The sequence below is a fragment of the Austrofundulus limnaeus genome, unplaced genomic scaffold, assembly GCF_001266775.1.
Source record: "Austrofundulus limnaeus strain Quisiro unplaced genomic scaffold, Austrofundulus_limnaeus-1.0 Scaffold642, whole genome shotgun sequence".
NCBI lineage: Eukaryota > Metazoa > Chordata > Actinopteri > Cyprinodontiformes > Rivulidae > Austrofundulus > Austrofundulus limnaeus.
The window spans coordinates 225,496-237,528 of record NW_013953044.1 but is presented as its reverse complement, the minus strand read 5'-3'; the positions used below and the strand labels follow the sequence as shown (position 1 = coordinate 237,528).

At 39.4% G+C, this 12,033-nt stretch overlaps 1 protein-coding gene across 2 annotated transcripts in view; it reads right to left on the bottom strand.

The window, feature by feature from the left end:
• scfd2 (sec1 family domain containing 2) overlaps positions 1-12,033 on the bottom strand; it is a 249,408-nt gene that overhangs the window by 46,771 nt on the left and 190,604 nt on the right. For both annotated transcript variants that reach the window (XM_014027368.1, XM_014027367.1), the window contains exon 6: positions 2,245-2,390. In XM_014027368.1, the coding sequence (XP_013882822.1) occupies positions 2,245-2,390 (146 nt within the window). The remainder of the gene's footprint in view (positions 1-2,244; positions 2,391-12,033) is intronic.

Genomic DNA, 12,033 nt, shown 5'->3' with positions numbered 1-12,033 from the left:
GTGTAGCAGCTTGCCAGTATGGCTATTAATATTTACATTTATTGTTTCTTCTGTTTCAGATAACCACACACACACATATATATACACACACACACATATATATACACACACCCACATACATATCCACACCAAATCTAATACAACCACATCGTTCCTATCTTTACGTCATCATCATCATCTCCCATGTACCTCCTATTATTCCATCAATAAAACTGATAAGCTGCACCGGTGGAGTTGGCCTATTCCTTCTGACCGAGGAAGATTCAATTGATGAGAAATCAGAAATTAGCGCAAGCTAGATGCACACAGTCTTCTACATCTGAACTGATGTTTGGCAATAAAGTTCAAACAACAGTCAGAACCTTACCTCCTGCAGCACGAAGTCGCAGAGAGGCAACCATCTCATTCAATAGGGTAAACTCCGAGGCATACAGTTGGGGAYTTGTGAGTATCCCCACCCCCACCCCCACCCATCACCTTTCTTCCTGGGCAACTCTGGAGTAGGAGAGAATCCAGCCCCTCTCCAGGAGTTGGGTTCCACAGCCCAAGCTGAGAGTAGAAGTGAGCCCTACTATATCTAGCTAGCAATGTTCAACCTCACAACCTCACCACAAACTCCAGCTCCTTATTCATAAGTGAGGTTATATTTCACTTCCCTAGAGCTAGTCTATGCTGCCAGGAAGCAGCATGGCCAGGTACCCTCACTCACCTGCTGCCCGGCATGCATCACACCCAACCTTAATAGTCCTCCCCACAGGTGGTGGGTCCACATGGAGGTGGMCTCCTGTTGTTCTTTTGAGCTTAGCCCAGCCAAGTCTCAGGAGTCAAGGCTCAACCTCCAGGCATTTGCTGGCGAGCCCAGGCCTGGCTCCAGGGAGGTGCCCTGGTTTCCCTTTTCTAGGTGAGGTTTCCTGATGTGGTTGATGCTCCATTCACGTAAATATCATCGGGCACTATAAAAAATCTAAATGAACAAAAAACAATAGATCCCACTCACGTCAACTAAAATGCATTTTTTAAGGTTAAAATGCATCAAGATTCAAATCCAATTACATACAGTCCTATTCAATTCAAAAGAAGAGAAAAGAAACACTGTTGAAAATAACGATACAACATTAAAGGAACAGTTCAGAATTTTTTGAATTGTGGTACCAATAAAAATGTATGAACAAGTCTTTTTTTACTTGTTGTAGATAGCTCTTTGAACTAATAATTCTATGTGATGCAAAAATCATGACAAAGTTTGTCATGATTTTCAGGTTTGAAAACTGCTCATAAAGTTTTGAGATTGGAGTAGTTTTAAGATGGCAGCAATTCACTTTGATCTTGGCCCTTGAGTTGGACTAAATATTAGCTTATTAGTTTGGTCAAAATTAAACTGCATTTTTCCAAACTGAGAATGTTCAAAGAGTTAACTACAACAGGTAAGATTTCAATTCTTCATATGCTTTCCACAGAACCTCCCTTAAAATATCTGAATTTTCCCTTTAACCTCTGAAGTCAGTTCCACACAGCTCTCAGTAGTTGTCATAGATAAACTGAGATAAAATTTCTAACGTCACTGAATGTTCAAATATTTTTTTCAGGCTTTGTAAAATGCAAAACGAGCGCAAAAAGTAAAAACAAAAGAAAAGAAAAGAAAACAAGGGACATTCTGATCCAAATCTAACCTCAGTTGCTGATGATTGACAAAGATCATTGTGACACTTACCCTCCCTCAGGTACTACAAGTAGAGCATATATTTTCAAAAATAAAATAAAAACCATTCAGAAAACATAAAGCAACTTGAGTACTACTTTAAGTATAAACTCCAGGAAGGAGACTTCTGCACACAAAGAAAGCTGCACTGTGAGGAAGTTATGTTGATCAAGTATCTGCTTCACTGGACTCCTGTAGAGAAAGTTTGATGGATTTTTGATGTTTCTCAAGAACAGGCAGTAGCTGGCAGATATCACGCTGTTTTTTCACATTAAGTCATTTTCATGATTTCTATGGACAGAACAAAAATGTCCTAGCAGAAACACAACACTGCTCGTTATGCATCTGTGTACTGACACAAATTATGAAAGAAAGCTAGGTGATAGTGTTCTTTGGCATCCAGCTGCACTAAACCCATCTGGGTGAAGCCATGCCAAAAAGAAAAAAACATTTCAAGAATTGTTTTTTTTTTTATTCTTCAGCTTTTTACTTGTATGCAATTTGGGAATACGGTGTTCTAGCTGTGAGATGAAGCTGTCTCTGACCTGGTGGACTCCATCACTTGCAGTATAGATGGAGCGCAGCTGCTTGAGGTGGTCTCTGGTGTGGGTCAAAACTCTGAGGGTCTTAAACATCTCTTCTACTGCAGAATGGGTCTTTTCTGTGGTCAACTCCTCTGCATTTGAACAACCTGAAACAGATATAAAAACACTTGTAAAACACAGAACAAGGAGATTATCCTGTATTTGGTAGAGGAGCTGTTAAGCATTGTTAACTTTTGTGTGAATCAATTTACTGAAAGCAGATATTCATAAAAATCAAACACACCACAACATGCTTTAAAACTAGACTGAGAAAAATAAAGTAAGACATCTGGATCTACACAATCATATTCACCTGATGTGGTTACTTTTCACAGACGTGCAAAGAAGCAAGGACTTGAAATTGCTCAGAAATGGTAGTACAGGAAAAAAGGCAGCAACAGAAAGCATCAGGAGGCGTAAGTAAAAAGTAAATGAGAAAATGAAATGAAGCTGATGTATGAGATTAAAAGGATACGTAAGGAGGAAGAGAAGAAAACTGGTAAGGTTATAGGCTGGCACCTGGACTTCCCTCTCATTCTAAATAAAAATGTTGGTTTAGAAAGAGGTCAGCAGGGTTATAACACATAWAGGCTGAATATTGTTAAAATAACATCAAATAAAAAGAAAATCTCCTTGAATGGCCACCTTATCGAGGTGAAGGAGCTTGTGTGCCTGGATGATTCTAGGAGCTATACTGGTAGAGTCTCCCAAGGCAGATTGGTCCTAAGTGACAGACCAGAAAACGAGTGATTCAAAARTACTTGTATGCACAGAAAAAAAACAAGGAGCTTGATATCCTTTGCTCAGATATTGGTTAGTGGGGCTGTGACTGGGAGGTAMGGCCTCTCTGACTGAACCAGAGTAGAGTTCTGTTATTGGACTTCTGGGCTAGTCACAATTTGTCCATCACCAACACAAAACATAAGGGTGTTCATTAGGGCTGGGCGATTAATTAGATTTTGATCTTGATTATGATCTGGGTTTTCAACGATCATAAAAAACATAATGATCGAGCTTTGCAGTTTACCTAGGGCCGTATAATATCTGTGATGCGGAAAATGCAGACGGAATCCAGTGTAAAACTCTGAATCTCATGGAATTTGCTTATTTGGGTGAGTTTCTGAGGTATTTTGACGGCTGCTGCTCCTTGTACTTGATGTTACCAGGGTGAGCTCTGAGCTCCCCTCCTGACATGAGGGGGAGAAAAAAAAGCCACGTCCGAGACCTGCGCGGCGAACAACAAACTCACTACACATTGGCCTTCAGAGGAGCAGGACGTGCTTTTGCTCTCTCTGCGCCCCCCCCCGGCTTCGCTGCTTTTGCTTCTTCGAGTTCTTTTTTTTTACCTTCCATCCAAAACTAAAGGAATTATGGATTTGGTCAACTGGACTCTGAGTGAAATTGAAACTATTTTTTTCTCCACACTTGGAACGAGAGGAACATGGCCATCTGGGTGGAATGGTTGCTGCTGGATTTGTCTGATTCCTGGGACTGGAGTCTGATATGCCAGCACCACTTTCCACTGATGACATGGAAGACCTTTATTTATTTGGATTATGATAACTGGATTCCTGCTGATCAGCGGAGAAGGGTTCCAGATTTATCAAAAAGTGAAAGCGACCCTGACAGTGGATCCATCTTCCTTTGAAGAGCTGTTGGGTGCACTTGAAGGATTCTGCCGGGTTGGTAGCACACAGACTGGAGCTGGGGGAAAACTTCACAAACTGGATGTGATTCTGACGAGGATCACAGCTCAAGAGCGACCCTTCGGCATATATGGACTACATCTGGGTGAGYTTCAGACAGCAAGAGGCGAGGAATGACCCCAAATTCGGCTGATTGGCTTTTTTTCGCCGACTCAGAGTTTGCAGTAAAGACACTTCAAAAGCAGCAGGAAATTCAAGGCTGCTTTGTTCCATAATAATTGGTTTATCTATCTGGCTCCCAGTGGCACAGCCTTGAGGGCAGTGTTATCTCAAGGAAGAAATGTCAACAAAGAGCTGGATTTGCTCCCACTCCCATCACCCGTATTGGACCTGGCTGTGGATCTCAACTGGCTGAGGAGGATGAAAATCTCTGAACTCTTGCAAACTGAGCCTTTCTGTGAAAAGCGCTGTATAAATAAAACTTTACTTACTTACACTAAAAGCAACATCCTCCAAAAATATGAAGCTAGGGTAAAGTTTAGGACAGATCAAAACTGCAGTGTTTTTCTATTTATCTGTTGAAGAATTTTTCTGAAAGTTTTGTTAGCACACGATGGGCTGGACGCAATGAAGAAAGGTGTTCTGTTCCCCTCTGAGTAACAGAGAGAGGGCAGGAGAAACCCTTCAACACTCAGAAGTGAGGTGGGAGTCTGACTGGGAGTTTATCCATGATTTTSTTGTGTGTGTAGAATCAGATATTCCTTTAGAAAAAATCAAAAAGCTTTGTCTGTTTTTTGATAAAGCACTGTAAACAGTGATCTGCAACTGTATGTTTGGGAAACTTGGGTGAAGAGAGGAGCTGAACTGTCAACTAATCACTTCCTGGTAGTGAGTTGGATTAGATGGCAGGGGAAGATGCCTGACAGACCTGGTACACCCAAATGTCTTGTGAGGGTTTACTGGAAACACCTGGCAGAAGAACCTGTCAGAAAGATCTTCAATTCTCCAAGTGAACTTAAATTGCATCCCAGCTGAAGCAAGAGACACTGAGTCTGAATGGGCCATGTTCTGCATCTCAATTGTCAAGGAAGCTGCCTTGAGCTGTGGCTGCGAGRTTGTTAGTGCTTCTCAACCCATCCTCAAACCTGGTGGTGGAAAACCTGGGATAGAGAGAATTTCAACCTGAAGGAGGAGTCCTATCGGGCCTCGATGCCTGGTAGAACACCAGAGACAGCTGGGAGTATTGGCAGGCTAAGTTGGCTGCAGGCTTGAATGCTGCTGAAGTAAAAGACTAGATGAGGGAGGAGTTTGGTTAGGCTTTGGATAAAGACTCTCATTAGGCTCTGAGGAGATTGCAAACCATCAGGTGGCAGAACCCTACCTTCAAAGAACACAGTGAAGGTGGGGTTCTGTTGACCAGTGATGTTGTCGAGAGGTGGAAGGAATACTTCTTGGATTTTCTCAATCCCAGTGGCATGACTTCCATGGAGGAAGCTGAGTTTGGGCACTTCAGGACTGGTCTGTTCATAACTAGGGCCGAGGTTACTGAGATAGTCAAAAAGCTCTGGGGTGGACAAAAGCAACCCTTATATCCTTAAATTCTGGATGTTGTACTGTCTTGGTTTAAGTCTTTGCAACATTGTGTGGACATCGGAGGCAGTACCACTGGATGGGCAGACTGGGACGGTGGTTCCCCTTTTAAAAAATGGGGATTGGAGGGTGTATTCCAATTATAGGGGCTGTAGGGGATATCACTTTCCTTAGCCTCCCAGATAAAGTCTATTCAGAGTGCTGGAGAAGAAAGTTTGACAGATGGTCAAACCTTGGATACAAGAGGAAAAATGTGAGTTCCATCAGGGCCGTGGAAGAGTATCAGCTCTTTACTCTCACTAGGGTTATCAAGGGTTCATGGAAGTAAAGGAAATTTTGTGTATTAATAACTGAAATTAAGATCCAGTCTTGTATTTTCAGTCATGCTTTAATCAGTATGTTTCAATCACTGCGGCCCTCTTCCACAGGATAAACAAAGCTTGTTTTACATTCCAATGTATGACGTAAAAGGAACCGCCCACAGAGGTGTGACCAGGAAGTTAGGGTTATGTACATGTGACTTTAAGAGCGTGATTGATTCATTTTGAAGTGAACAGCTGCTGCTGCTGAGGATTTGTTTTTGTTAGGATTCTGATAAAACCCAGGGCCTCAAACTAACAGGCTGGAGCAGACTGAATGTGGTCTTAAGATTTTTAGAATAGCATTAACTTGTTTTCTGCAAACTTATTCCGACTTTCAATTATTGATCCCATTTTTCTTACAGAAAAACTGTTTTCCTACATCCAGAAATCCCCTTCTTTAAGGCTGGTCTCAGGGTGGGGCCCCAGTAACCCATTTCTGAGCAAAGGATATCAAGCTCCGTGTTTGTGCATACAAGTATTTTTGAATCACTCTGTCTGGTCTGTCACTTAGGAACCATCTGCCTTGGGAGACTCTACCAGCATAGCTCCTAGAATCATTCAGGCAYACAAACTTCAAGATTCATTCAAGATCTTCTTTTTATTTGGTGTTATTTTAACAAACTGGGTTTTGAGGACTTGAAGAAGGCATTTGATCATGTCTCTTAAGGTACACTGTGGTGGGTGCTCCGCGAGTATGGGATTGTGGAACTATTACAGGCCATTTACAGTCCCTATACAAGAGATTTGAGAGGTTTTTTTTGCATTGCTGGCAGTAAGTTGGACATGGCTGCCCGTTATCAGCGGTTCCAATCATAACTTTCATAGACATAATTTCTTGATGCAGGAGAGGTTTGCAGCAGAGTGTGAAAAGGAAAAGGGTGGTTTGCTCTCTTTGGGTTGAGGGTGAATTTTTGACTCAAGTGGAGGAGATCATGTATTGTGGGGTTTTGTTCACAGATGAGAGAAGAATGGTGCGTGAGACTGACAGATGGATCATCTGGGCTTCGCACTATTGTGGACTCTATGCTGGTTTGTTAAGAGGGAGTTGAGCTGTAAGGTAAATTTTTCTGTTTACCATTTGGTCAATGGGCCTCATGCAAGAACCGTTCGTAAGAACAGATTTGTTCTTAAGTTGTGCGTACGAGTAATTAAGGAGAATTTGTGGCATTCACCAATTTTTTCGTATTCTAAGATTTTCTTCAGATATGAACAAAATTCATGAGTGGTCCAGACCTGTCCTATATTTTATGAGCAGTCAGTCTGCTGTTATCCAGACGAATTTTCTTCATTAATAACTTTATATTTCATTAGTTTGAAGATATTTCAAGTTAAAAATAAATCACACTCTATAATTATGTTGACTAGAGGCAATTGTGTTTGAATTAGAATTATAATTTTAAATGTAAAAATTTAGACTAACATAAATTGGTTAAATGAAAATAAATTGGCTATGAATTTTGTTGTATAGCACTACAATATTAATATGAAGTTAACTGAAGTTTTGAGACATTTTAAAATGCTTTTTCTCTTTGCAATTAATTGATTTATTGACTATCGCGACAGGCCTATGTACGACCCACAGGAGACATGACATTAACAGCAGTCGTCATTTCATTCCTCGGCTTTAAAGCAGAGCCTTTAATTCTACAGCTGATGCTACTAAAAATGACTTTTCTTTTTTGTGTGGATTTCCGAGAGCAGAACTTCAGTCTCTGAACTAGTTCTTCCTTTTTACTTTGCAATGTCACTTATGAATGGACACTTACTGGTATATGTGTCAGGAAACGTATATCCTTATATGGTGTTTTTTGGGGTGGTAGTTATGTAAGTCACCTCTCCCTGTGCACCTGATACGCATTCATCAGTTTACGCAGCTCATTTTCACACTTTTCCTGAAGATAGAAGAGTTTGTTGAATCTGACGTGACATGTTCGTACGAACCCTTTGTACGAACAAAAGTAAGAGAAATTTAGGAGAAGAATACGAACATGTTACAGGGAAGGTTCTGACTGTTACACATCTGGTAAGCATGCTCTCTGCGTGCTGCCTTAGGGAGGTGCTCTAACTGCTTAGTCTGTTGCCCCCGCGACCCGATCCCAGATAAGTGGCAGAAAATGGATGGACGGACTGTTTATATCACAAAGACAGGTATAATACAAGCAAAAACTGCCTTAGAACAAAAACGTGTCCAGATTCTTCTATTTGTCTCTTTTAAATTTCTTTATTTGCTATTTACTAAACCTGTGTGGATGTACAAAGGCTGAACCATGTTTGTGTAATTTGAGCGTTACATTTGTCTAATTGTTTTGATGACAACTGAGTGGTTAATTTATGCAATATTTAAATTTATTTTTTGTTTACATGTCATTTTTAAGTGAACTTTGGTCAAAAAGTTATGAACAAATAATGTTATTTGTTGATGATAGTTTTATGAATGACCTCAGTTTAGACAGAGTTTAAGTCCAATAGTACTGATGAACTAACCGTTAGTCTGAACACAGCCAAGACAAAAATAGATTTCAGCCATTTGAAAACATCTCTAATATTAAAAAATAATAACAGTTCAAACAAGCACTATTTTAAATACCTTTCTATTAAGTCTGCTCAAACAAACAATTATTAGTTATCAGCAAACTCCGAGTAGAACCACAACTAAATATAATCACTGCCATCTTTAAATAATTCCAGTCTTCAAACTTTTTGACCACTCTGAGTTGTTATTAAGACTAGGAAAGGGCAATACAAATCCAGTCCATTTATTGTTATTGTTTGTCCATGAAGTTAAAACTTATGAGACTAATACTTACTAATTCTTATTAAATCCAGCATAATGTTTTCAGTAACATCTTTCAAACAATTTTTCATGGCTTGCTCCAAAAAGTTTAATACAAATAATGCTCGCTAAAATGGTTTAGCCTGTCTTGTAAATTTGCAAAGAAAAAAATCAAAACAAAGACATTTCACCTTCATGTCAAACTTCTATGAGGAAAAATAATAATTCTATTAAATTTATTTATATAGCTCCAAGTAACAACAAACTTCATCTCAGGGCACTGTACACACACAAAAAAACAAACAAACAAACAAACAAACAAACAAACAAACAAACAAACAAAAAAAAAACAATTAATCTGAAGAAACCAAAAGATTGTGTTGAATCAATTCATCAGTCTCCCATACTGAGCTGCACATTGGTGACAGTGGAGAGGAACAACTCCCTTTTAACAGGAAGAAACCTCCAGCAGAACCAGAACCAGGCTCAGGACAGGTGGCCATCTGCCTCGACCGGCTGGATTTAGGGGATAGGACAACTGAAAAAAGAAGCAAACACAACGGACATGCCCAAAATCTGCTAGAAACACAGAAATGCCTCCTCAGACTTGGACTCATCAAAAAGCTAAATAAATCATGATTAATAAAAAGCCCTGCTTCTGTATTCAAAATCTTTGTTTGCTTGCATTAAGAAACAGCAGGTAAACTGTAGACTCTACAAGGACGGTCCTTCGTATGAAAACAACAATCGTGATGTCAGAGAAAAAAATAACTACAGTTAGGTCCATATATATTTGGAGACTGACACAAAATTTGTCTTTTTACCTGCTTACTGAAAAATATTTAAGTTATAGTTATATAATGTACATGGACATTTATGTCCATGTACATTTTGTACATGGACATAATTTGAGATGGTACATTTGACATTTGAATCGATTCGGTACCAATATCCGGTACCTGGGAATTGGTACCGGTACTTAATAGTACGAATTTTCGGTACTTTGTGTGTGCTGTTTTTTTTAAATAAAAAACTTTTTAAAACACATTTCTTAATATATAAAATTTTACAAATATAAAGACAACATCCAACTCTTTGTATTGTAACATCAGTTGTTTAACAAATTTCTTTGAAGTGAAAACTCTTGAAAACAACAAGATTGTTTTTTCTTATGGCACAAATTAAAATCCAGCTCCATGTGTTTCTATTGATGTCATTTCCCCACTAGAAAATTGAGTGATGGAGGTCCATGGAAGGCAAATAAGTTTAAATCAAATAAGCAAAAGAGGATTGGGTTAAAATAAATAAAAGGTATTTAAGCTACGTTTTGAACATCCAAAAAATGTCCAACACTTGTTGGCTGCTTGTGCTCTTTCAGGTCAGTCKCGTTCGGACTGTCGGGAAGTGCCTCGATTGTTTTCCTCTGCCGGTCTCTGTTTAATGGTGGATGAAACAAATAAAGTGGCGGTACTTTATTTACTTTGAGCAAGTGAACGTCGTGCTCACAAGGTAATTAATCCACCAGATAATTCAGAGGCGGTCTGTTAGCTGAGTTTAGGAGCTGCAAGGCTTTCATGCTACGTTCAGACTGAGCTCTGCCTCTCTCCATTTACTGAACCAGCGGCTGCTGACGTCATTACGCTCTTGCRCGATGCTGCATTCAGGACAAGCATGGAAAATTTCCCACTCTTACACCAATACGGTCGCAATGATGCGTTTAGTTACTGAAACATGGTACCGTTAGATGTTACGTGCATAGGTTCTTGGTAGTACCGACGGTACCGACAGAATTCGGTCGGTACTTAAAAAAGTATCAAACTCGGTACTCATCCCTAGACATAAAGTACACGATGTCTGGACTTTAGTCCAGACATTCAGCTTTCATTTGAGGGTATCCACATTAAAATCGGATGAAGGGTTTAGGAGTTTCAGCTTCTTAACATGTGCCACCCTGTTTTTAAAGGGACCAAAAGTAATTGGACTATTGACTCCAAGGCTATTTCATGGACAAGTGTGGGCAATCCCTTCGTTATGTCATTCTCAATGAAACAGATAAAAGGCCTGGAGTTGATTTGAGATGTGGTGCTTGAATTTGGAAGGTTTTGCTGTGAAGTAAACATGTGGTCAAAGAAACTCTCCATGCAGGTGAAACAAGACATCCTTAAGCTGCAAAAACAGAAAAAACCCAATCGAGAAATTGCTACAATATTAGGAGTGGCAAAATCTACAGTTTGGTACAACCTGAGAAAGAAAGAAAGCACTGGTGAACTCATCAATGCAAAAAGACCTAGGTGCCCACCGAAGATAACAGTTGTGGATGATGGCAGAATAATCTCCATGGTGAAGAGAAACCCCTTCACAACAGCTAACCAAGTGAACAACACTCTCCAGGAGGTACACAGCAAAAATGCCAGTGTTAATTAACACTGTGGGTGTAAAACACCCACAGTGTTAATTTCAACACCGACAAAGTGTCTATGTGTGTCCACACTTGCTGGTGTTAAAATAATATTTGTGAAAGTGTTAAATTTTAACACCCATTTTTTTGTTAATTTAACACCAACTATTGTTTAATATTCAACAACACTGGGTGTCACATTAACATAAAAATAGTGTTAGTGTTAAAATATAGTGTTAAAAGTAACACCAGCCAGTGTTAAATATTTAACAATACGGGGTGTCATATTAACATTTAAGCAGTGTTTAAAGTAACACCAATGTATTATTATTATTATTATTATTAACAAAAAAAATTGTGATGTTAGAAATGTTAACAGACACCACAAGGTGTCAATACACCATGTATTTGAGAGTGTAAATTTAACACTCGGAGTTAATATCAAACTCTTTGTAGTGTTGCATTAACACTGTTCAGTAGTTAATAGAAAAGTGTAATGGAGTCGACCATCACACACCAGGACATACCTCTCACTCATGGTGTCGATTTTTGGCCAATAACATAATCTTAAAGTTGAACAACTTCATAAAACTGAACTAGAAAACTAACCAGAAAAACTAAATTTTACTCTCCTAAACTTCTTTAATGGKCATAAACATGCAAAAACAAAATTTCTGCAAGATTTCTCAGCAAGGAATGCTGGGTAAATGCTGTTCTGTCTGAAATGAGGTGGAAGAGGGTGGGACTTTTCCTTTCAACACTGCATAGTAGGGGTGTAAGAAAATATCGATACACTGAAATATCGCGATATTTCATTTCCCCGATACTGTATCGATATTCTAAAGCCCTGTATCGATTTTTTATTAAGGTTTAAAATGTCAACTTTCCTGCCAGCCGTTCATTTTTATGTTGTAGTTCAGCCTCTGGCCGCTAGTTGGCAACAGTGAGCCAGCCATTTGACTCTTCCACTCCTAAAGAGCC